This window comes from Artemia sp. Qi Xiang Cuo, chromosome 2 (assembly GCF_049724085.1).
Source record: "Artemia sp. Qi Xiang Cuo chromosome 2, ASM4972408v1, whole genome shotgun sequence".
Classification (NCBI taxonomy): domain Eukaryota; kingdom Metazoa; phylum Arthropoda; class Branchiopoda; order Anostraca; family Artemiidae; genus Artemia; species Artemia sp. Qi Xiang Cuo.
Window position 1 is genome coordinate 48,005,718 of NC_142795.1, and position 26,711 is coordinate 48,032,428.

Genomic DNA, 26,711 nt, shown 5'->3' on the forward strand with positions numbered 1-26,711 from the left:
TGGTGATCTCTCTCATTCTTCTCACTAGCTATTCTTTCATTCTCCTCTTTTCGTTCTCTCGCTACTCTATCAGCCCCTCTTTTTTTCTCTGGCTATTCTATCAGCCTCCAAATTAGTTTTTCTAAGGGTTTAGTCCTTTCTAGCTCCTCTCTATCTCTGTTAATTTCATCTATTTCGGCCTGTAATTTTTCCATATATTCACGGTGCTCTCTTTCAGGTACTTCTTCTCTTTATTCCCTTTCTTTCTTTCTTTCTTTTCTATCTCCCTCCTCTTTTTTCTCTCGCTCTTCTCTCTTTCTTTCTTTCATGTAGTTTAATAAATATTGTGTCATATCTATGTGACTACTTTTTCGTGAGCCCCTGCTGAATGTCGATTTCATACTGCTCCTTCTATTCAGACTACTTTGATTTCTTCCGCCATTATATCTTCTTAATTCATTCTCTAAATCCGTTCGTTCCATATCTGTATTATCTCTGACCGACATTATTTCAAAAGTCAGCTAACATCAAAATACTTCTTCAGTCTGCATGAAATGCCTTTTTCCAATGTCACTTCCGGTCTCTCGCGAAAAATTGCGACGTCTCAATTTGCCGATTTTTTCATAAGCTAATTAGTCGCGTGATATATTGATTCATATTTTTTTTAGTGTTAACTAGGCATCGCCCATTCCAATTTTCGTAATATTTTTACAGCCTATAACTTTTAGGCTAAATTCACCCGTAGTTTCGTGATATATTAATTCGTACAATTTGATTTTTCTAACTAGGCATTGCCCATTTAGATTTTCATCCCGCAGTTTTTTTTATATTTACTGGCAATATGCTACTGTGTTGGCTAAATTAAATCGTCTTTTCGGAGAACGCGGATTCTTTTACTATCAGTGTTACCGATAGGTCTTTAGTTGCTGCCAGCAATGTTCGTACTAGTAGCCATGGCTGCCACCAGATATTGACCCAAAAATGGTGCTACACCACTTATTGGAGGGGAAGCCTGGCTGTCGCCCAATATTGTAATGGAATGCTCGCGGTCACCACTACTGTTCCGTAAATACAGAGTATGTTATTACCCTTTTTACGGTATACCCTGCTCCAGGGTCTGGTAACGTGATTTAACGGTCAAACGGCCAAAGTCTAGGCCAAGGATGCCCCCAACCTGGGTCACCACTAATATCTCTAGCTGTTTCCTTGGAGGGTAAACGGAACCCCTTGTCGATATACTAAATGAAGGCATTTCTCGTAAATTCTTCCCCTACCTTTTCTGGGTTCCTAGAAAAATAGTCCATGCGGCTGTAGAAAATAGCTTACTTGTATTCTTCCAAAAAGGCAAAAAACATATATATCAATTCTCAGTACAGACTCTCTAAATGGGGTCTCACAGTCGACTAAAAAATAATATTTTAAGACACAAAAGTTTCTTGGCACTTGGGGTATAGTTCAACGTGAAGCGCGCCAATCTAATGTATCAAGTCCCTCAATTGAATTTGCCCTACGCATGCTTTAAGAATAAGGGGCTTGAGATTTAGGAAGCCCATGTGATGACTCATACCGAATTATAATCCAGTCAACTTATTTTCTTTTACATAATGATTGCCTTGACGACGAGACTTTAATTTACAATTGAAAATTACATCACAGGAAAATCCAACCAAATGTAATTAAGATTAGGAAAACAGGTCATTTGTCTGAGAAGAGAAAGAAAGGGGCGGGAAGCCCCAACACCATTCCTTAAAAACCTTATATACACCCAGGGCTTTGGTGGATTGTGTCAGCCCTGTAAGCTTTGTTATAGGTTCTTTGGACTATCTCTAACAAAATGGATATCGCAAGTTTGGGGGAAAAAGGGCGCCAGGGGGGCTAGTCGTCCTATTATCAATTTTGACTCTTAAAAGGGAACTATAACTTTCAATTTCCAATCAAATGAGCCTCTTCTTAAGTTTATATGACCACCCTTTCCATCAAAACTTTATATGCCCCCGTGGTATAACTTACAACCCTTGCCTTGAGGGCTGTGTGAGGATTTAATATTCAAAGACATAAATACTGGACCTTTCCATTACGCTGAACAATATGGTTATCTCAAATTTTTAATTGTATGTATTTGAGGAAATTATTGGTGTGGGACGGGGGGGGGCTAGTTGCCTTGAAATTTCCAATCGAATTAGCCCCTTTTCAAGTTTCTACGACAACTCCTTCTACACGAAGTGCCCTGGTATAAACAAAATTATATATTGTACCCACATCGTTCTTTACTTAGGCAGCGCTATTGTGCTGCTTATGATCTTTAGACTATTTTTTGAACAAACAGCAATCTCAAAATTTCTATCAGATGCATTTCGGAAAAATACGACGTGTGATGGGAGGTTTCTACCTTCCGATCACCTTCACTCTTAAAAAAGGCACTAGAACTTCTGATTACCAATCCAATGAGCCCCTTCCGAAGTTTGTTCGATCCCCTTTTCTATAAGAACCTTACATGCCCCTGGGTATAACTTACAACTCTTGTCATGAGGGCAGTGGGGAGGTTGTTATCCTCAATGACATAATTTCCGGACCTTTCAACTACGCTGAACAAAACGGCTATATAAAAATCGGGATTGGATATGTTTTGGGAAATTATGGGTAAGAGGGGGATTGGTTGCCTTTCAATCACTTTTGACTATCCAAAAGAGCACTAGCCTTTCAAATTTCCAATCGAATGAGCCATTTTTAAAGTTTTTTACGACAACTCCTTCTATACGAAGCGCCCTGGTCCAAAACAAACCAAAAATAAATAGATAATAAATTTTGCCCATGTTGCTCTTTACTTAGGCAGCGCTATTGCGCTCCCTGTGACTAGGTAGAAGATTGGGTATAAACCAATTTGGGGCCGTTGGTAAGGAAACAATTCTTATTGCATAATATTAAGGAAAATCGCAGTTAACATATTTTGACTCTGATTCCACTAAACTCTACCCCCGCCCCCTTCTAATGGACAAATATGTAGCTTAAAGTATATATTTTTCATGTTTTTGCCTTTCTTGATTTCGTATCCGTTAATTGAATTTACGGGTACACAGGTTGAAACAAGAGCGACGCATGGCAGAAAGTTTGGGAAATATATTATTTGGGATATTTATTTACACATTAGGGGAGGGGGTAAAGCTTAGTGTAATTGCTTTCAAAATTTGGTTACCACGATTTTTCTGCATATTATAAATTAAGGATTGTTTTCTTAAAATGTTTTCTTAAACCTTAACTGGCGGGTTTGGGTCTAATAGACCCCAGCTGACAGTGTTTTGTCGATCTCGTACCACCAGGTATAGATAGGAGGCTGATATAAACGTGTATTCTTTGGATCAGTTGACCGCTAAACTGAGGTGAAAGTACATCTTGACATCACTTACAGTAGCGTATATATAGGGCTCTGGAGTCTGACAAACCCCACCCTGCAGTTTGTGCAACTTTTTTGTGGCTTAGCAGACGAACCAAGTTTAATTTTTATATGCTTTTTAGAGAAAAATTACTTTCATTTTAAGCTATTTAAAAGAATAACAGGCTAGAGCCTTAAGGAATTTAATGTAAAGGTATTTTTTTAAATAACCAGGTTGTTTGTCTTTCAGAAATAAAGAATATTATAATTGGCTCTTGAAAACCAATAAATTAAAGCATACTTTTGAATGAGCAAGTACTGGACAATAAACCTTCTTGTTTTCCTTATAAGCTAAACTGGGTTTGACTTTAGCTGATGTAACGTCCTTTCTTGGTCCATGTGACTATTTTAATTTTACCTTAACATCTTTTTCACTGGTTTTGTGCAAAAATTCGGTAATCTCACAATTTGGGTAAACTTATTTTGCAAATTTTTACATGGATTTCATAGAACAGTCTGCTTTGAATACTTGACTTAACTTGACTTAAGTCCCATCCGTCCTTGAAGGTCGTCTTGGAGTCTCTTTCTTCGTAACGGCGTGGATGTGCCTTTTGTATGCTTCACGGTCTTCTGATAGGCGAAGAAGGTCCGAGAGGCGGTGAGGTGCAAAGTTTTCCTTCCACCTTTTTGGGGGACGACCACGAGGACAAGAACCGTGAATTTGGCCTTCGAAGGTGATTTTTGGGAGACGGGACCGACTCATCCGTTGAACGTGACCGAGGCATCGAAGTTGCTGGAGCTGGATCTTCATGAGAATTGTTTGTTGTACTTTAAGGCGCTCGAGATGTTCGACATTTGAGGTTCTATCAAGGTAAGTGATCCCGGCGGAGGCACTTAGTTTCAAATGCTGCAAGTCGACGGTTGTCATATACCTTCAGTGTCCATGTTTCACATTAGTAGATTGCGATGGGGATGATCAGGGTATCAAAAAGTCGTGTCTTAAGCCGCAGAGACAAATCCTTGCTTCGCCATATGGGCATAAGGGCCTTGATACTCGAACTCGCGAGGGCGAGACGTCTTTTAATGTCTTTTTATAGACTGTTATTGCTGGTGATCAGACTACCGAGGTAAGGGAACTCGTCAACCCACTGGATACTCTCTCCATTAATTTTCAGGTCTGGCTTAACTGTATCCTGTGGCTTTCGTGAGCAGCACATAGCCTTTGTTTTTGATACATTTATGAGCATTCCAAAAGAACTAGTGGCTTCGAAGACGTCGTTAGCAACGGCTTGTAGATCCTCGGGTTTTTTCAGCCATTTCGTCTATATCGTCGGTGTAGGCTAGCTTATCTATCTGAACACCCCCTATATGTGCACCACAAGTTGTCTCCACCAGGGATAAGACTGCTGTGAGGAAAAGGTTGAACAGCTCTGGAGACAAAAGGCATCCTTGAAGGACACCTGCAGAAGTCTGGAAACTGTCAGTGAGACCTTCACTAGTCATGACGCGACTCCCAAATTTTGAGTATATATCTTTGATAAGATCTACTAGGTTTCGTGGGATTCTGTAATGGATGAGGATATGCCATAGGCCATTTCTCCAAATAAGGTCAAATCCTTGCCTAAAGTTGATGAAGAGCTGATACAGGTCGCGACCGAATTCCAGATATTTCTCTAAAATTTGGCGAACAGTGAAAATTTGATGAACGGTCGATCTCCCAGGGCGAAAACCGGCTTGGTATTCTTGGATAACTAAGGGTGACACGGCCCTGATCCGTCGGAGTATAATTCGGGTGAAGATCTTGGCAGTTTGACTTGTTAGGCTAATAGGACGGTAATTATCACATACTGCCTTTGACCCCTTCTTTTGTAGTGGAACAATTGTGGCTTCGCACCAAGAAGTTGGGAAATGACTCTTTTGCCAGGCACCAGATACAATCTTGTGGAAAAGATCTATAAGTGATTCACACCGGACTTTCAGCAGTTTTGCCTGTATCCCGTCCGGGCCAGGGGCCTTGTTAGTTTTCAGCGCTTGGATGGCATCCTCGACCTCAGAACGGAGAGGAGGTGGGCCGGGGTCTGAGACAGTAACGGGAAAGAGGTCCAGTTCAGCAGGGTTTGGAAAGATATCAGGATTAAGCTTTTCTTTGAAATGCTCCATCCATCTCGATCGGATACCGTCTGTGCTTTGTATCTGAGAGCCATTTTTATCTAGCAGTGCACAATAACTGAGGCTTTTCTTGCTTGTTAGCTCACGAACTCTCTTATACATGAAGTATAAGTATCACATGAAGTGAATCGCCTTTCTTAAAATCAGACTCACATTGTTCGCAATTGTCTTTAATGTAGGTGCAATGGGCTGTACAAGTGGCTTTTTCTGCAGCACTTTGCAACTGCTTATATCTGTCCCTGCTCTGTCATACTGACCTGTTATTGTGTTTTCGATTCTCAGCACATACTAAAGTGATTTCGTTGGTTATTCAAGGCTTTTTGTCACCCTTTTTGGTTCCTAGGGTGGACATCGCTACTTTCCTGATGATCTTAGAGAAGTCTGTGACCAGTTTATCAATATTCTCTTTAGATAGAGTTACAGGAATATTAGAAAGAAGGTCCGATATTTGAGTAGACAATTTATCGATGTAGGTTTGGCGAGTTTGAGGGTCTTTGAGAAGAGGTGTGTTGAAACGAGTGGGTCTATTTTATCAGCTTCGCGGAAGATTTCAGGTGTATCTTTAGTGCAGACATGACCAGGGAATGGTCGCTGTAGAAATCGCCACCTGCGAGGGTGACACTATCTAGCACAGATAATTTCCACCGCCGAGAGACGAGCATGTAATCAATAAGATTACGGGTTTTTCCATCTGGCGCCTTACGACGTTCTCTGTATTTGAAGTGAGTATTGGTAATGACTAGATCCTGTCTCTGCAAAATTCAATGATGCGTTCTCCCCTCTTGTTAAGTCGTCCAAAGCCAAATTTACCCATAACATCTTCATTTCCAGCAGAATCGTTACCAACAATAGCATTGAAGTCACCAATGACAACAACAAGGTCTTTTTTGGGAACTGCGTCAATAAGGCTTTGCAGTTAATGGTAGAAATTGCCAGACTCTTCATCTGGTTTGCTGCAGTTAGGAGCGTAGACTTGTATGATCGTGATGTTGATCGGTGATCCTTTCATTCGTATCATAATCAACAGTTCTGACACAGGCGATACGGAAATCAGGGATCTTCGTGCCTTAGTCGACATCAAAAAGCCAACACCATGGCGATGGACGCCATCGGTTCTCCCAGCCACTATCAGACTAGCGTTCCCGATCCTTTCTTCGCCGGTGCTAGGGAGATGTGTTTTTGAAAGTCCCATAATATCCCATTTATATCGGTTTAGTTCATTTAGGACAAGATCTATTTTGCCTTGTTTACCAAGCGTCCTAACGTTCAAGGTTCCAACTGATAAAATCAATTTAGGAGAAAGCATAGCCTCCGGGTTTGGAGTTGTCAACATTGTTAAAGGGAGATTCTCGGTCGTCAGATCGTCGGTTGCCCCGGACGCGGTAACTTCGTCGGTTGCCCCGGACGCGGTAGTATTGGTTCTCGTTCTTGATCGTTTTTACTTCATATTTTATAGGAAAGAAGGTTTCTTGGCTAATTTCAGGACGGCGGTAAGCCACTCCTCTCCATCCCTAACAGGGGCCGGCTATATCTACTACCGATAATGCGCCCTTCTGGCGTACTACATCACATGTAATTTTCCCAGTCCTAGGAGAAGGTAGGTTAATGGTGGGAAGTATCCATTCGCTGATGGGCCGTGCACTGTGAGCATCAGAGGGGCCTCCCACATCCTCCGCCTTAATTCATGGCCCCCAGACTTTGGTGCTCCAGCTTTATTTCAAGACCCCCCGAGACCGGGTCCTCCCTTGGTTATCGCCTCCCTACTGGGAGGTGCCCTGTATATCTACAGGACTTTCCCCTATCCGCCACCTGGGGACGCGCTGAATGGCCTGAGAGAGGCCGAATCTCAGAAAAAAATTTGACGAGGATGGAATAGTTTCCACTTAAAACACTCTATCTGGTTTCGTTTCGTTGATTTTATCCTTACTGTTTGGGAAGATGGACAAGATTTTCTAAGATATTTTTTGACACATTTGAACTCTTTTGATTCGAATCTTCAGGTCACAATGGAACTCGAAGATTCAGGTAAGCTGCCTTTCTTGGAGGTTTTCATTATAAATACTACTCCTAGCCTTGAATTTTCTATATACAGAACACCAACCCATAGTGATCAATATCTAAGTTTCTCTTCATATTACCGTCCTTCTGTAAAAAGAGGGAAAATAATCTCTTTAGTCAACAGAGTCTTAAAAAACTGTTCTCGTGATCATATAAATACTGAATTAAAATATATCAAAGATATTCTATTCTGCAATGTTTACCCAAAAAAATTTATTGAAAATATCATAGATAGACGATTAAAAAAGATGAACAAGAAAATAGGGAGCCCATCACCCTTGATTCAGTTACCCCGGCAATTGAGAAAAAAAAAATTTCATCACTTTACCATACATCCCAAAACTTAGCGATAAACTTGGAAAATTAAAAAAAAAAACATAATCTCTCTGTTTCTTTCAAAACTGAACAAACAGTTGAACATTTTGTCAACTCAGAAAAAGATAAAACTGACCCTGTACTGGGTAGTGGTGTCTACAGAATCCCGTGTTCATGTGGGAAATTTTACATTGGTAGGACATATCAACAACTAAGTGAACGTTTGCATGAACACAAAATTTCAATAGATAAGTCCCTGAGATTTGAAAATAAAAATGACAACTTTGATTCGGCATTGACCCTGCATATTTTTGGAAATCCACCAAATCTAGTTCTTTTTGATGAGGCATCATTAATATCTACTGTAAATGGCCTACCACAATCTTTTAAAAAGGTAATTGAGATAAAAAAAAATACATAAACCGAAATTTAGCAGTAAATAGAGACGCTGGAGATATTTCATTAAGCCCAATTTATAACAATTTAATTTTGAAGGACTCAATCAATATTTTCGCCCGGTCTAACCCGAGATAACCTTTGTGCACATCCAATGCAGACCGAATTTGTAGACCAGCTAAAGCTATAGCAAAACAAAGGACTGTTGCTCACTCAATATGGTAAATTTCTTTTTCATTGATTCCAACCTGGTTCTTATTTAGTTTTTGTTCTGTCGTTGTCAAGCTAACTTCGAAAGGTTCATTATTCGTTGTTTTCTTTTTTCTTTTTTTTTCTTTTTTGTTTAGAACTGCGGACGACATTGTGGAGGTACTTGTTGAAATATTGGCTTGTTTCTTCGTCTTCATGGTTTGCTACTTGCTTGCAAAATTCTCACCTTTTCACCCTTTTGTTTATTTTATTTTTCATTTTGTTATTGTCTTTCCTCTCTGAGTTTCATTTGTTGGGTAAACTAGAGAAACCAAGACAGTTTTATAGTAGAATAAGAAAGAAATGGTGACAGTTTGATTGATAAATGATAAAAAGTGAAACTGATGGAAATAAAATTAATGTATTTGTAAGTCTGGAACAAAATATCATAACAAAAAGGGAAATAAAAGCAGAAAGAAAAAAAGACCTAAATTACAATAAGTTCCCCTGTAAAATTTTACCATAATTGTGTTTATTTTAAAATAATAAAATTGGTCTTGGCAATTTACAAAAAACACAAAGACAACAAAGAATTATTTGACACAACAAAGAGTTATTTGATTTATCACTCTCTGCTGTAATCTGGCTAATTTTTTTTTTTTTTTTTTTAACTGGGATTTTTTAAACTGTAATACTTTGGGGTCGTAATGCGTCAGAGATGTAAATATTTATGCCCAGTCGACTTCAAAGAAATGCAAGCTTTTTTAGGCCTTCTGTATCTCTTTGGAATGTTCAAGTCAGGCAGTGAGGATTGCAAGAGCATCTTTGCAGCTGATGGAGGTGTGCGGGACATTTTCCGCACTACGATGAGCCTGAAGCCATTCAAGGATTTTGAAAGCTGTCTTTAGTTCAATAATAGGCCCACACGCCACGAAAGAAGTGGACCTCTAGCTCCCACCAAGAGGTTATTGACCTCTTTGTCACTAACTGGAAAGCAAATTACTCACTGGACAAGTACTTGATGAAATGCTAGTTGCAATTAGAGTACAGTGCAAATTTAAGATGTACATTCCCTCAAAACCGAACAAAGTATGGGACGAAAAATCAATGCCTAGCGGTCTTGAAGACATTCTATCTGTCTATTGCCACATTTGCCACATTCTATCTGTCTGCTGGTTCGCATTTGTAGAGCTTATAAAAATGCTCAGACCCTTGGGAATTAACTATGCAGGCGCAGTGAAACAGAACAAAAGATAAATCCCACCTATTTCCTTGTTAGTCATACATGAAAACCCAACTCACCCATCTTCAGGATTAGAGACCATCTGACCCTGGTGTCGTTTGTTCCAAGGAAAAACAAAGCAGTAATTCTTGCTTCATCAATACACTTTTCATTAGATATTGATCACGAGAATAGTAAACTAGAGATAATCATGACCCAACAAAAAGTGGAGTAGACTCTCTAGACCAAAGGTGTTCTAGTTACAAGACCAGCTGCCGCACATGAAAACGATCCATGGCGGTGTGGCATACGATCATGAACATAGCTGGAGTCAATACCAACGTCATTCTGAGCTACTCAAGACCCCAAGAAAATAGCTTGATCCAAAGAAAAATGCTGATAGAGTTAGGACAATGCCTCATTAACCCACAACTTAGGATCAGAGAAACCCTTAAAACAATCCCACGAGAACTACGTTTTTGTATCGACAACATTACAAGATTTTCCGCTGAGAATGTCCCCCAAGTGTCTTTTTCAGGTTCCAATGACCGAAGAGATCGTTGCATCATTTGCCCCCGAAGAAAGGACTGAAAATCAAAGTATACGTGCAGTGCATGTCGAAAAAGGGGGTGTATGGAACATTCCAAGTTCCTATGCCTCAAATGCGACTAGTGGGATGATTTTTGTATTTTAGTGTTTCTAACTGATATATCTGAGTTTGTAGTAAGCGAAATGGCAATACATTTAAAATGGTATTTTTTTCAAATTTTTAAAAACTGGGGTCCAGCAGACCCCACCCTGCAGTTAGTGTAACTTTTTTTCACCCTGCCAGTTAAGGGTTAATATGTTTCCTATTCAATAGCTATAATTCTAAGTTTATACAGAAATATACAATTTGGGCTGTATATTTTTCCATTAGAGGGGAGAAGGGGTTACAGTATAATAGAATTGCTTTCAAAATCACTTAACTACAATTTTTCTGATTATTATTAACTAAGAATTATTTTCTTAACATGTTTCCTTCTCAATAGCCCTAATTCTAGGCTTATACCTATCTTAATATTAAAAAAAAAATCGTTTCTTCATTTGATTCAGGGCAAATAATTTGGTTTTTTTATTATTATGGTCCAGATTTCAAAAGAATGTTATACTGAAAAAGAAACAGCAAACTTTTTAATGTAGCTCAACGCTATATTCGGACTTTAGGGGAAAGGAAGCTGAATGCAATTTAGCTAAAAGTAAGCATAAACATTAAACAAATACAGGGTTCTTGTGGAATCATTCACCCTAAAAAACAAGCTGAAATAACAACCAAGACCTTGCTCGTTTTATCAGAAAAAACATTTATTTGTTTGCAAATAGAGTCTCTCTGATAAGAATAAAGTAAGAATCTCGTTGTTATCATAGCTAGTTTAAAAGGAGTCCGAAGGAGAATCTCATCTAAATATTTTTGATTCTGCTTTTCTTTTAGCCTACTGTACCACAGAGTTTGAAAATATAATTCCAGTGATTAAGAGTAGGGTATTCAGGTAATATTTTTCGATATAACACAGAATCAGAAGACAAATTTTATTTTTTTTTTTTATTTTTTTTTATTTTCAATAAAGTCAAAGCAAAAAAAGGAGAACAAATATACCAATTGATTCGCCATTAAATGTTCTTTCCAAATATGATAATTACCACCATTGCAATTGCACCTCACTCCTACTAATGCCTTGATATAGCCCTATGCTAGGCGAACATTTGTTCATTTTTATTCCTTTTTAATTTATTTGTGTTGTCAAACAACCATTGATAAAAAAAATTAATGTAAATAAACGAAGTTTTTATTATAGATGTACACTATGGTTATGTCCAGGCATTAGGGACCGAGCCAGAATGCAATCAGATCTAGTGCAAATTCCCAATTTTCAGATGCTATATTTCTTTAGCATTTAATCATGCTGATACAGTAAAAGGAGTGATAGAAAGATTTACATACTGATTAGTTTTATAGCCTTTAGTATTTTCTAAAATGGTATAAAAGTTACTTCTTACCATTTAAGTCACTGTTTAATTTTCTTACCATCAACACTTCTTACGATTTAAGGACCTGTTTATTTTTACAAAACACTGCTTTAAAACTGATTTAGTATACAGCAATTTACGCTTTTGCGTAAATTGCTGTATCATTTTAGCAGTGCTGCCATGACACTGAATTCAGCTGCAATCCAAAGTGGTTACATTTTTGGTAGAGTTCAGTTTATTTCCAAAAAGTGGCAATTAACCTTTGACCCAAACTAGTAATGTGGACCAGGCTGCAACATGTTATGTGATAGTATGAATTGTTCTTTTTTCTACTTTTGCCTCATATAGAACATGATTATTGCTTTATTTTTTAAAATGCCATCGGCAAGTGCATGTCATGGCTGCTAAAAGGAAATTTTTTGGATGGCCCATCTGCTGCCTCTCACCATTCAGAGTATCATGAAAGACGAAAGAGTGCAAGATGCTAAATAAAGTCATTCCAAACTATACTTTTGTATTAAGTTGATTCTGAATTTTTTCTGAGATTAGGCCTACATAAGAATCTTCATCTGCTAGGTAATAGCATTTGCGATGGTTCACACACCCGCCAATGTAAAATATTATATTTTACATTGATATATATTACTATATCACCCCACAAAAATATGTTTATAAACGCTAACAGGATATCCACAAACTCGATACAAGTGTTTCAGTCTTGATTAGCATTTTCTTATAGTATGAAAAGCGACACCGCATTCCCTTGCTCCTCGCTGAATGGTTTGGACTCTGAGTAAACATTTTCCAAACATTTTTCACTAGCTCTGGGAGATAAGGTTCTTTAAGAATCCTTTAGAGGACCTGTTCCAATGAGTTTTTTCCGATAATTTTCAATTATCTTTTGTATCTTACTAAGCATGGCTTTTGAGTGTTCTCCACCTGTCTGACCTTGTGTTTCTTTGATGGTTCTTCAAGGTTCCTTTTTATATTTAAACACTTTTACTTCTTTTTGGTGCTCTTAATTTATTAATAAGTCTGAAAAAAACAGACTTATAGCAACATACAATGTAGCCTAGATTTATGAAGAACTTAACTGTTAAGAAATGTTATAATCATTTTAAAACAGAGACTGATTTTTCAATCACACTGTACGTTGCTTCGAGTAGAGTGCAATCATTTCAATTTCTTTTCTTCTATTGATTTAGAATTACTCATTTTTATCTAGTTTAGGCTTTTAATATTAATCTTCTTTTTTTTTTTTTCAAAACACCTTTTACAGTTTCTCGGGACTTATATTGTGAGGTTAACCATAACCTACCACTACTACTACTGCTACAAGACTACTCTATTTACAATATTGAGGGGAAATTTGAACTAAATCAAACGTCGCTATGTGCATGCACATTGTAAAAAGAACGAATCTCCCCTCAATTGGAACTTTCAGAGAATGCTAAAAGGGGAAAATCATCTGATCAAAAGACTGTATGTGCACGCTACTGCTAACACTTTTATCGCTGCTACGTTTACTACTACTACTAGAACTTCAACTACTACTTCTATTGCAACTTGTTGTAAAGGCAATACGTTAATACTGCTGATACTACTAGTAGTGCTGCTATTACTATTAATACTACTAGTAGTAATACACAGACTACTACTATGATTTCAATTACAACTATGCTTAAGAGTACGGATGTGAAATTTACAAGGATTTTTTTTTGGGGGGGGGGGAGGTAAACTTAATCAAAATGTTTCATTTGTATGCAGGTTGTCAAAAGGGTGTAACTGTAGTATCTTAGGAACAGCACCCTATTGCTACTGCTTCTGCTCATACTACTATTACTGCCGCTATTATTACTACTTCTGCTGTTACTACTGCCACTAAAGCTAAGGCTACTACTCTTAAATTCTGCTACTACTACTACTACTACTGCTGCTACTAAAAATAAGAGTATTAAGGCGAAAATTTTGAGAAATACTGAAATTGCATGGAGATAAATCAAAACACACTATTCCCACACAGGTTGTTAAGAGGACATATAAGAAATGCTTCTGGGACGGTTCATGGTATTACGTTTAAGCTTTCAGCGTGTGTTGAAGAATCTAAAGGTGCTTTGTGCATACTGCTACTAATGCTACTACAACGATTGCTACTACGCAAGCTAAGAGTATTAAGGTGAAGCTTTCGAGGAATATTTAGGCAGATGGTGAACTAAATCAAAACGTTCTAGTATCATTTTTAAGAGTCAAAAGAGATTGGAGGACAAGCAGCCCTCTTCCCGAGCCCATTCATTTCCAAAAATATCCACTCAAAATTGTTCGACAATCATTTTGTTCAGAATAGTAGAACGGTCCAATAACTATGTCTCTAGGGATATTTGGTATGTCTTAGGTTTGATATTTGGTTTTGGAGGAGGTAAACTTAATCAAAATGTTCCATTTGTATGCACGTTGTCAAAAGAATGTAACTGCAATATCTTAAGAACAGTATCCTATTGCTACTGCTTCTACTCATACTACTATTACTGCTACTATTATTACTACTTCTATTATTACTACTGCCACTACAGCTAAGGCTACTGCTATTAAATTCTGCTACTACCACTATTACTACTACTGTTGCTACTAAAACTAAGGGCATTAACGCGAAAATTTTGGGAAATACTGAAACTGTATGGAGCTAAATCAAAACACACTATCCCCACACAAGTTGTAAAGGGGAAGTATAAGAAATGCTTCAGGGACGGTTCATGGCATTAAGTTTAAACTTTCAGTGTGTGTTGAAGAAACTAAAGGTGCTTTTTGCATGCTGCTACGAATGCTACTACAACTATTGCTACTGCTCAAGCTAAGAGCATTAAGGTGAAGCTTTTGAGGAATATTTAGGCAGATATTGAACTAAATCAAAAAGTTCTAGTGCCCTTTTTTAGAGTCAAAAGAGATTGGAGGGCAAGCAGCCCTCCTCCCAAGCCCATTCATTTTACAAACACATCAAGTCAAAATTTTGAGAGAGCTATCTTGTTCAACATAATAGAATGGTCCAGTAACTATGTCTCTAGGGATATTTGTTATGTCAGCCCCCCACAGTTATGTAATCGGTCCATTATACTTTAAAACTAAATGTTGCTTTAAAACCAAACCCAAAGGCACTGTGTATATGGTTGCCAATAAGATTCCTCAGTGATATATCGAGAACGACTGTGTTATTGAGTTAATTCTTTCTGGGATTATCCAAGTTATCAAGGAGCATAAAAATAATTTCTGGGAATGATATTATATTTTATTTTTCAGGTCAACTTCAGGAGATATAAGGTTATTTAAAAAATACTATTTGTTTCAGGATTAAACATTGGCAAAACGTTTTCCAACACATAAATAGCCAGCCAAAGTATGGAGTCTTATAGAAAAAACCGTAAAGATATACAATATTTTTTTTTTCTACGAAAAAAACAATGTCAATAAAAACCAAAGAGAAATTAATTTAAAAAACTTGTTCCACAAAAGAAGTTTTTCAAAGAAAACTAAAGAGATATCTATTAAGTCGAAAATGAGCAGAAATAAAGTCAAATATTCTTCCAAGCGTAAAACTACCATCAATCAATAAATGAAACCAAATTAATAAATTGAAACAAAAAAAGAATAACCAAGTCAAACTCAAAACGAGCAAAAATTAACACGAGTAGTGCTGACAACCTCCATGCCTTCTCAAAACCGGAACATAATTGGCGCTTTACTAAAAAAAAAAACGTAGATTAACTGTGGATTGTCAGTTTAATATACATACACTGATATTTATTCCTTAAAGTTCCGATAATTTTTTGTTTAATAAAGTCAGAAAAGTGAACATATGTATAATGTATTTTAATTTTCAGTAAAGTGAATACAATATAGCCTAGATTTATGAAGAACTTAACTGTTAAGAAATAAGTTATAATCATTTTAAAACAGAGTGATTTTTCAATCATACCGTACGTTGCTTTGAGTAGAGTGCAATCATTTCAGTTTCTTTTCGTCTATTGATTTAGAATTACTCATTTCTATCTAGTTTAGGCTTTTAAGATTAATCTTTTTTCTTCTTTTTTTCAAAACCCTTTTTACAGTTTCTTGGGACTTACATTGTGATATTCTGCCATCTATGTTTTTACGAAACTGCAGAAATATACTCCTAGTTTGAACTAAGAGAACTCTCTGGTCTTTGTTCTCGGAACTAATAGATATTTGTAATAAACCCTTCATATAATAGATCTGTCTAAAATTCAAGGTTATGGTAGGCAACGAGTTGCTTCTGGCCATTTATTAGAAGATGATTCTACACCTGTCATTGTTTTTTCTGCTTGGGCAAGTTATCAATCAGCATTTCAAAAATGGAAAGATGCCTTATGTGACAGTGATTCTTTTGCTAACTCACTACATGGGGAGAATGTGTCCACTCCAATGCAAATTCCACCTATGACCATATGATAAAACATATTGCTCGAATAAGAAAGAACAGATAATTTTAAATGAGAAGAAAACCATCATCTAATATTCTGATGGCTTATACAAAGAACGTGGCACAGTTGCTGCCTTTTGCATCCCTTCCTTCAGACTTAATATAACCTCGTCTCTCCCTAGATCTTATCTCATACTTTCATCACAGCTCAGAGGGATTGAGATGATTTTAGAAGTTTTAATTAGCTATGATCTTATAGTTCTGGTTTCAAACACTGATTTTAAATACAAAAATACACCATTGCAACTATGTATCTGCTGGGTTCAGTCTGGGTTTCTACCCTTTATTCCAACTTCAACGAATTTTTTTAACTTATTCGCAAGTTAAGGAGCAAGGGATATGAGCTCAAAGTCCAGCATACCCCTAGCTAAAGGGGTATCAAATCAATCAATCAAGTCATTTGATTCTTAAAAAAAAAACACTTTTATGGCTATTGCTAAATCACGGTTTGCTTCATAAATGTATATTATCAGACAATATAATATATAGGTAAAAAAAACAACGAATAAAGAATTTATTAAAGGGCATTTTACTCGTGAACGAAACTCGGGACGAGCGTTCTTTCATACCGCATATGCTTCGTGGTTATTTCTGTCAGCTTCAGGAATGACCCAGCAAAAACCCTTTGGAGTCAGTTTGTCGACAAAATCTGATAGAAAAAATCACGATGTTTGTGGGCATCTACGCAATTTTTTTCCAAAATTCAGTCTACTTTGCTCCAGCAAAACTAAGCAAATTTAACTAATGATTCAGAATATAGAGTTTTTAGGCCACGGAAATAATAATAAGATCATGTTTCGGATTTTTTTTTTTTTTTCAAGTCCAATTGACTGTTCCAAAGTTAAAGCAAAATCCTATACAAGGGTAGCCTATTCAAAAAGCTGTCCAGCATATTATTAGAAGATACGAGGATGGAACACGTACTTTTGTAATGAATTTACAAAAAGGGCAAACTGAGGCCTGGGAGGGGCAGTCCCCCCCCCCTACCCATATCCCATAGAAAATTAAGTTCCTGTTAAGGTTAGACATGATGGTCTTTCCTAGTAGTTTTTTTTATTTACAATTAGTTGTTCAGAGTCGGAAGGACATTAAGTAGGGTTAGAACACTTAAAAAAAAAAGAAGTAAAATCTTGACATTCACGGTCATTACTGATGACGCTGATTCCTGTAGGAATTTTTCAATGATTGCTGTAGATCGGGTGGACTCATCTTTATTACATATCTCCACTAGACTCAAGTCATCAATGGACTTCCACCTTTTTTCCGTATCAGTGGCAATATTAATAATCACGATTAGAAATAAAATCAGGTCTAAAATAGTCCCTAAAACAGGCCAAAAACGGCACTGATGATATGAGAAAAGTTTCTTATACTTAATTATTTTATATTGATTTGAAAAAAAATTGAATAATAAGAATCAAATTAACATATATAAAAATAAATTCCGGAAATAATATTTTAATTAAAATAAGATGCAGGATTAGATCAGAACCTTTTCTTGAAATATATTGTTATGAGATTTAAGCCATCTAGCCGCTTTACCCACATGAAATGCAATGATTTGTTTATTTTTTATTACCCAAGGGCGGATCTAGAATTTTTTTTGGGGGGGGGGGCGCAAAATAGGTTTATCTGATAAACTTGTGTTAGGAGCAACTTTAATTAACCCAAACTTGTTTTAATTAAGTAAATTACGCTACTTAGACTAGGTTAGGGGGCGCGAGCCCCCTCGCTCCCCCTGGATCCACCACTGTTATTACCACAACGTGGAAAACTATCATTTATCGTGCAGATACAAATACAATAAAGCAGTTGGAGTATCTAATATTATCTCTGAATTCGAAAATATCTCTGAAGTATGATATAGCCGACCCGCTTATAGCTGTACTGAATCGTCGTGCTCGATTTGCAAAGGAATAGCGCTGCCTAAGTAAAGAGCGATGTGGGCACAATGTATTATTTATTATTTTGTTTATTTTTTTATTTTTTAGACCAGGGAACTTTATATAGAAGGAGTTGTCGTAGAAACTTAAAAACGGCTCGTTCGACTGGAAATTGAATGGGCTAGTGCCCCTTTTAATAGTCGAAAGTGATTGAAGGGCGACCAGCCTCCCCACACATCCATCATTTCCCCAAACACATACGATCAACATTTTGAGATAGCCATTTGTTTCAGCGTAGTTGAAAGGTCCACAAATTATGTCTTTGAGGATGTCAACCCCCCCCCTCTCCAACAGCCTCAGAGCAAGGGTATTAAGTTTTGCCTTGGGGTCTTATAAGGTTTGTAAACAAGGGGTGGTCGTATAAACTTTGGAGGGGACCGACTGGATGGATAATCATAAGTTTTAGGGCCCTTTTTGAGATTCAAAGTGATAGGAGGGAAGCTCTTTTTTAGGTTTTAGGCCGGGGCACTTCGTAGACAAGGATTTGTTGCAAAAACTTCGAAAAGGACTTCTTCTATTATAAATTACAATGTCTAGTGCTCTTCTTTACAGTCGAAAGTGATTGGAGGGCAACCAGCCTCCCCCCCCCCATATGCCCAAAATGTTGAAATAGCCATTTTGTTTAGCGCGGTCGAAAGGTCCAGTAATTATACCTTTGGAGATGACAACCCCCCCCCACAAGCTGAAGGGCATGGGCTTAAAGCTATGCCCCGGGGGCATACAACGTTCTTATGCAAAGGGTGGTCGTACAAACTTTAGAAAGGCATCATTGTATTGGAAATCAGAATTTCCAAAGTCCTTTTAAGAGTCAAAGTGTTAGAGGGCAACTAGCCCCACCCCTGATTTATGGTCTATTTTCCCCCAATGCATCTGATAGAAATTTGGAGATAGCCCTTTGTTCAAAAACAGTCCAAATATCACATAGCAAGGCCTTTCAGGTTAATGCAAACCCCCAGATTCTGGGGGAAAGGATTGCAGGTTGTTCCCCGGGGGCACATAAGCTTTTTATGGAAGGGGTGGTTGTGTGAACTTTAGAGGAGGCTTATTGATAGTAAATTCAAAGTTCTAGTTATCTTTTAAGAGTCAACAGTGATTGAGAGCAACTAGCTCCCCCCCCCCCCCCCCTCCGTCCCTGATACCCTCCTTTCCACAAACAGATCCGATCGAAATTGTGAGATAGCCATTTGCTCACACTAGTCCAAACAGCATATAACAATGCCTTCAGAGTGGGCACAACCCTCCAGAGTCCACGGCCGGGGGCTGTTAGTTATGGCCTGGGCATATGAGGTTTTTATGGAACGGATGGTCGTACAAACTTTAAATCAGATGGGGCTCATTTGATTGGAAGTCGGACGATCTAGTGCCCTTTTTAAGTCACTATCAGTCACTATTTTAAGGCTCCTAAGAGCCTTAAAATAGTGTCTCTCCTTGGGAAGTCAGTTTACGTTTAATGTCTCATTGAATCTACAAAAGCGTATCAAAACATAAGAATTGCGAAAAAACATGATCTCGGTGTGGAAGAAGTGGAGATAATGAAACACGAATCTCGATATAGTAGAGATTCTCTTGACTGCTTGCTTTTGCGAAGTGCAAATGATACTCTAGCTTCTAGAGCATTAGAAGGGTGGTAGCTCCACTTTTATTTTGGGTATTTCATTTCTTTGAATTGATTTGACTTTACATTCTTATATCTGGTCGTTTTTTGTTCCAATTATTCATTCAAAGTAAAGACTGATTATTTTAAAACAGGACTATTTATATTTGTTTATTTATTTACAATTTTTTTTTTATATATGTAATTACTTTTCTGATTGAATTTTTGGTAGGAGGGGAGATTGTTTTTACTATGGGTAAATTTTAGAAATATTCAAGTCAAAATTTTGGTTAACCGTAAGTTGAGCAATAGTTTTTCAACGATATGTTTACAAAAAACGGGTCGTTCGGGAGATCGATATTCAATGGTACATATTGTAAGTGTGCATGATTTTGGGCTGAAACCATCTTCAACTATTATCTTGCTGACGCTCTTGAATATATAGGCTGTAGCCTATAAGATACGTATATCTTATTTTATCATTTTATTAGAGAAACCTTTCCGGTACAAAATTGATGCAAATAGGCCTCTTTTGGTTCTCTGGTCATGCAGATTAAAAATACTTAGGTGATCCTAGTTCAAACAGCGTAAGGTCAGGCCTAAAATCATTTTTATTTCCCGTGCCTTATTTCTGCAGGTTAGACATTCGATCATTTTTACACCGAGTCAGCACATAGCTTATTTCTACACAACTTAACTTTTTTAGCAAGGGGTTGACTTTGCTCATTTTCGTTAATTTACATATTTACTCATTTAATAATTTTAATACCCCTTGATGGTTAGTTAAAAATTATGTATTTAGCTTCATTTCTTTAATTCAGCTGCAGATTCCTTAGTCGATTATTTGTTTCAGCTATGAATGAGCAGAAAAAAGACCTACCAGAGACGGAATCGCATGGACCTTCAATTCATTCCAAGTCTGAGCCTCAGCTGTCAGCATTGTCCCAGCCATACGTATTTTCATCTTTCCCTAATAAAACAAAGGATCTTCTCAAGAAAAAAGTATCCCACCTGATTGAAGGCATTCAATTGTTCACTCGAATTTTTACGCTTGTCTCTGTTCTTGTGTACATGTTTTCCTCTTTAAGGTGAGTAGTTTTCAGTTTAATTCAAAAGCTCTCCTCCACAGGAATGCGTTTTGTCTGTCAAAATAGTTAATGCAAAAGGCAAGGTCTCTTGAAATTGTTATTGGAGCTTAGAGTGGCTGTAAAAAAACAGCAATGTCTTGAAGCCTCTGGAATTAATTACTTAGGAAGAAATATGACCAATAGTGTCGGTCCATGAAAAGTCACTTTTATTTAAAAAAAACTTGATAACAGAAGTTGGCAAGATTAGACTATTCCATTTTTTTAAAGCTTGTCTAAGAACTATGGTCTAGAATCTTCTCCATTTCTGTCCAACGTCCTCAAAATCTGTACCAGTTTGATTTTAGGTGTATAATAATAACACTGAATAAGCTCTCTTGCAAAAATTCTTTGACCCAATCGTTTTACTTTTATTGTGTGTGTTCAATAGATATAGGCAAATGGTAGCACAAATATGGCGTATTACTCTTTAAGAGGTAGTAGTGATTACTTTTGTTTTGCTTACTTGGGATAATAAAATAGTAAATACAATAATAGGGCATAATTAGCCCCATTTAGAAATACTTCTCTTTTGTATCGAGCTCCATATTCTTGTTCTATTTTTGACCTTTAATGTTTTAAGCGAAGACAAAACTGTACTGTTAATTTTATTAATTTTGCTCCTAAGAAATTAATACAATTTAGCATGCTCTGAAATATTTACTCGAAATAACCTTTGATTTTTTTTACACCTTTATTCTGGGAGAAATGACGATACAACCAGGGCTAGATTATAATGTTTCTCGTCCCATGGAATAAAATGGATTCGCAGGACCCCCTAAGACGGTCACACGCTAAAATTTGCTTGCATTTGGTGGAGAGACTTTGCTGCTGATAAACAGAAACCCAGCCCTGGCATGCTTAGTTCAGTTTTTATCTTCCCATAAAAATTGGGCTCTGTGTTCTAAAAGTTGGCTCACCTGCGTGAGAACATAGGCAGGTGGGCTCTCTTATAAAACTTTAGGTTGCTATTTTGCCAGTGAGTCCAGGTGACTTGTCGGTCAACCCATGTTTAATTAATTTTTTGTTAGCGTAACTGTTTGAGCTTATAAATTGGGTCACCCCACTGAGACTCTAGGTGGATGGGGCCCCCTATTAGACTTAGGTCGCTTGTTTTCCTTTGAGTCCAGGCGACTTGTCGGCCAATCGATTTTTAACTAATTTCTTATTAGGGTGACGCTCTGAGCTTATAAATTGGGTCGCTCCCCTTGGATTCTAGGAAGGCGGGCCTCCTATTAAACTTAGGACGATTGTTTGCCGGCGAGTCAAGGTGACTTGTCGGCCGACCAATTTTTAATCAATTTTTTTGTTATCGTAACTATCTGAGCTTATAAATTGGGCTGCTCACCAAAGACTTTAGGCAGCCGTGCCCTATTAGGCTTTGGTTGCTTGTTCGCCTATAACTTCAGTCCTCCGTTTTGTATACAAGTTTTGTATGTCCAGTGGTCATTCTTTGTCATGAATCAACCCAAAAATCTCGGTTATCCCTAGTGTAATTCAAGTGGTCTTTCAAAGTAGGCAAAGTTCATAAAGTATGAACAATATGAGTTTGCCCAATTTCCTGCAATTCCTGTGAATATTTTCAGTAATAAATTTTAGACAACATTTTATTTGATGTCATATCAGCAAGTGAAATGACGTAATTTTTTATAAGATTCTGAGAAAGGCTTATGCCAGATTTGCCTCTCACTCAGACTATCTGTCTTGGCTTTTTTTTTGTCCAATTAGCCTATCTATCAACAAGTACAATGACATCAATTTTATAAAATTCTGAAGAAGGTGTATGCCAGCTTTGCGGTCAATACCTACGAAATCATATTATTGAGTTAGGATTAAAATTTATACATTACTCAATGCCTTTTTTTATGCTGATTACGAATATAATAAGCATTTCTATCGGAATTTAATTTCAGCCCCCCCCCCGATATCGGCTATACCTAACCCAACCTAGCCAAACCCGGAACGGGCCTATAAAGGGGGGGGGGTTGAAATTCATTTCCAATAGAAATGCTTATTATATTCGTAATCAGCATAAAAAAGGCATCGAATGGTGTATTCACTTTAGTCCTAACTCAATAATATGATTTGGTAGAAATTGACCAGCTTTGCTTCAAAAATCAACTGACTCGTTGCCTGCAAGTTCTGTGGATTTGCTCAGCCATAAATTTTAGAAAACATTTATTTGAGGTTGGTCTCCCATTGCCTTAAAATGGCTCATAGAACTGACAGACTGTTTGAATTACCCTTACTCCATGCATATCAACCTTGGTTCTGCCCTAGGATGGATGTATACTAGACTATCTATCAACAAGTGAAATGACATAATTTTTTTCATAATTAGCAAACATGCTCTCAACTTTCAGTTTCTTCTTTGCCTCTCACCCAGATTGTCTGTCTTGGCTTTAATTAGCCGTGGCTCTCAACTTATTCATCACAGCGCACCAGCTTGATTTTAATTGAAAAATCCACGGAATCGTTGCCTGCAAGTCCTGTGGACATGCTCAGTCATGAATTTTAGAAAACGCTATATTTGGGGTTGGTCTCTCATTTCCTTCAAATGGCTCATAGAACTGAAAGACTATTTGAATTAACCCTACTCCATGCCAATCAACCTTGGGTCTGCCATAGGATGGATGTATGATAGACTGTCTATCAACAAATGAAATGACATCATTTTTATACAATCGTGAAAAATGCTCACGCCTGTTTTGTCTCTCACTCAGCCTATCTGTCTTGTTTTTTTTTTCCAATTAGCCAATTTAGCATATTTTCGCAAACTGAGTTAACCTGAAAGTTCTTTAAACTTGTCTTAAGAAATTGTAACCGGTTTGAATGGATATATCCGTTGTTTTTAATTTTAGGACCTTATATTCAGTTTTCTTTTCAGTTTCTTCTTTTCGCTTTTTTGAATTGGTTATTTCTAACAGGGGATTTCCATATTCCACTAAAACTACGAAAAAAAGGCCAAACCTAGGCATTTAAGAAACAAGTGTTTTTGGCACCAAAATCTTGTGAATAATTCGTTTAAAAACAAATCCAAAAGCGGCCGAAATCGCCCTAGCAGAAATATCCCTTTTTCTGGGAAAGGGGAGAGATATCAAATTTTAATTTCTGCAATATTTTCTGAATTGAAAGGTTCAACTAATAGTTCAACTCTAAGGAGGCATGAAATGATTTTGGATTGGAAAACTGCATCCTTTATTACCCCATTTCCACCCTGAATAAGGTTTGAGGGTTTGAAAGCACCCATTTTCACTATTAGCCTACTTTTGGTTTAACGGTGCTTCATTGCAATTTCACGCCCGTGAACTCAAATATGAACTGAAATTGGGCCCCGGTAACAGTCTCAACCGGACTTCAGAGGTAGAGACGGGGAGTAATTTTACTTACAACGATATGTTTTTCTGGAAGAGTGCAACTCTTCTTTTGACTTTATTCCTGAATTTGACAAAGTCAGTTAAAATAGCAGCAAAACAGCAAAATAGCGCTGCCTAAGTAGGAGCAGTGTGGGTACAACGTATTTTTTTTTTGTCTGACAAGAGACTTCAAAAGGGGCTCGTCCGATTGGAATGAGAGCTCGTGTGCCCTTTTTAAGAGTCATAAGGGAATGGAGGGTAGCCAGCCCCCCCCTCCACGCCCATTATTTCCCCGAATACATCCAATCAAAGTTTTGAAATAGCCAGTGTTTTCAACGTAGTTGAAAGGTCCAGTAATCATCTGTTTGGGGCCATCAGCCCCCAGAAAAAAGGCTATGAGTTACGCTAGGTGCCAATTATTAGCGTATATGGCTTTTATGGAAGGGATGGTCGCATAAATTTCGGAGGGGACTCATTTGATTGGAAATTAGAACTTAATGTTTCTTTTTAAGATTGTAAAGTGACGGACGACTAATAGCCCCCCCCCCAAAGTCCTCTTTTCCCCAAACGAATTTAATCGAAATTGTAAGGTAGCCATTTTGTTCAAAGTAGTCCAAAGAACACACAACAATGCCTCTAGGATTGACAAAACCTCCCAGAGCCCAGGCGTAAGGGCTGTAAGCTATGTCTCATGTTTTTGTACAAGGAGTGGACGTATAAACTTCAGATGGGGCTCATTTGATTGAAAATTGGACGTTTTATCTGCCTTTTTAAGATTCAGGAGTGACCGGAGGGCAGCCAGCCACCCCCTCCCCCCATCCAGGCCCATCATTTCCCAAAACACATCGAATATATATATATATATATAAAAAAATATATATATATATATATATATATATATATATATATATATATATATATATATATATATATATATATATATATATATATATATATATATATATATATATATATATATATATATATATATATATATATATATATATATATATATATATATATATATATATATATATATATATATATATATATATATATATATATATATATATATATATATATATATATATATATATATAAATCACGGAAAATAAGGATAGTCCAGTAATATTACAGCTTTGAACAGCCATCTGAGCAACAAAAATGTCTGCCACCAATATATTAAAAAAAAAATGGCTTAATAGAATATTCAAAATTTCCCTTTTTTAACTGTACTCCCTCCAAAGATATCTGATAAAAATTTTAAAATAGTTACTTTGTTTAAACTAGTCGATTAGGTATAATAACTATACCCCCGGGAATGACTTAACCTCCACAGCACTTGGTATAAGTGTTGTGAGTTATAGTTGCCCGTTATTTATATACATGGTTGGTCATTGTAAAAAGATGGCATGTTTAATCCTGGTTTCATATCCGTGAATTCAAACATAAACTAATATTGGGCCTCTCTAGCACTCTCAACCTGACCTAAGAGGGAGGGGGGGGGTAATTATACTTACAAAGATATTTTTCTGCAGGAAGTTTTTTCTTTTTTCATACTAAAAAGTGCATATCTGAACAGAATATATTTTTCAAATTCTCTGGAATCTTGATATTCCTACTTTAATTTTCACCCCACCCTCTGCCTTTGGCTTTGGGGGGAGGAAGGGTGCGATGAGAACATTAGAGGATTGCCATTTTTAACTTTGTTCCTGGATTTCACAACGTCGGCCATTATTGTAAAAAAGCATGGAAAGTAAAGACTAAAACAAAAAGAGCAAACATGAACGCTTGATCACAAGTTTGTTTTCGATTACTATGACCAGTCTTCTTGTAGTCGGGTCATGTAGACTTGATCATTTGTCGCTGTCCGCAACGGTGTCATCATTTGAAAATAAACACGCAGGTAGTGATACTTTAAGCCAGGAAGGACAAAACTGGCCACACTGTCTACTCTTGATATAAATTAAATATAAAAAGTTATTTTTAAAAAGTAAAGAGCAAAGCTATGTAAAAAGAAAAAAACAAATAAAAAAAATAAAAAAATTATAATGAAAAACGAATTAAAAGTTAAAAGAAACAGATATGAGACTTAATAAAAATTTAACCAATAATGAGCTTATAATGTACCAAAAATAAAACTGAATATTAAACTCAAACTCAAAACGAACAAAAATTACTAAATACATGAACTGGAAAGTCGTTCCCCTTGTGGCTCAATTATAGCAAGTTTCATTTGTGCTTTACTGAAAGCAATATATATATTAAGCGATTTCTCTTTTATCACTATAACATTGAGAAAAAAAAATATATATTTACAAAATCTCTCAAAATTAATGCGATTATATTTTATGATATCAGCCTTGTTCCATCAGGCTGTTATACACTAAAGTTCCAATCATACGTTCTTCAAACCAAATATATCCTTTTAAAATGCATAAAAGAACCAAACAGATTTATCATTGCGAAACTTCTCTTCAAAGAACAAAATGGACTT

At 36.9% G+C, this 26,711-nt stretch overlaps 1 protein-coding gene across 1 annotated transcript in view; it reads left to right on the plus strand.

The window, feature by feature from the left end:
* The first annotated feature begins 11,126 nt into the window (after nucleotides 1-11,126).
* The window catches only part of LOC148955302 (Krueppel homolog 2-like), a 45,731-nt gene continuing 30,146 nt past the window's right edge, over nucleotides 11,127-26,711 (plus strand). The window contains exons 1-2 of the mRNA XM_089108141.1: nucleotides 11,127-11,227; nucleotides 20,588-20,822. Coding sequence (XP_088964267.1) covers nucleotides 20,590-20,822 — 233 coding nt within the window. The 5' untranslated portion in view covers nucleotides 11,127-11,227; nucleotides 20,588-20,589. The remainder of the gene's footprint in view (nucleotides 11,228-20,587; nucleotides 20,823-26,711) is intronic.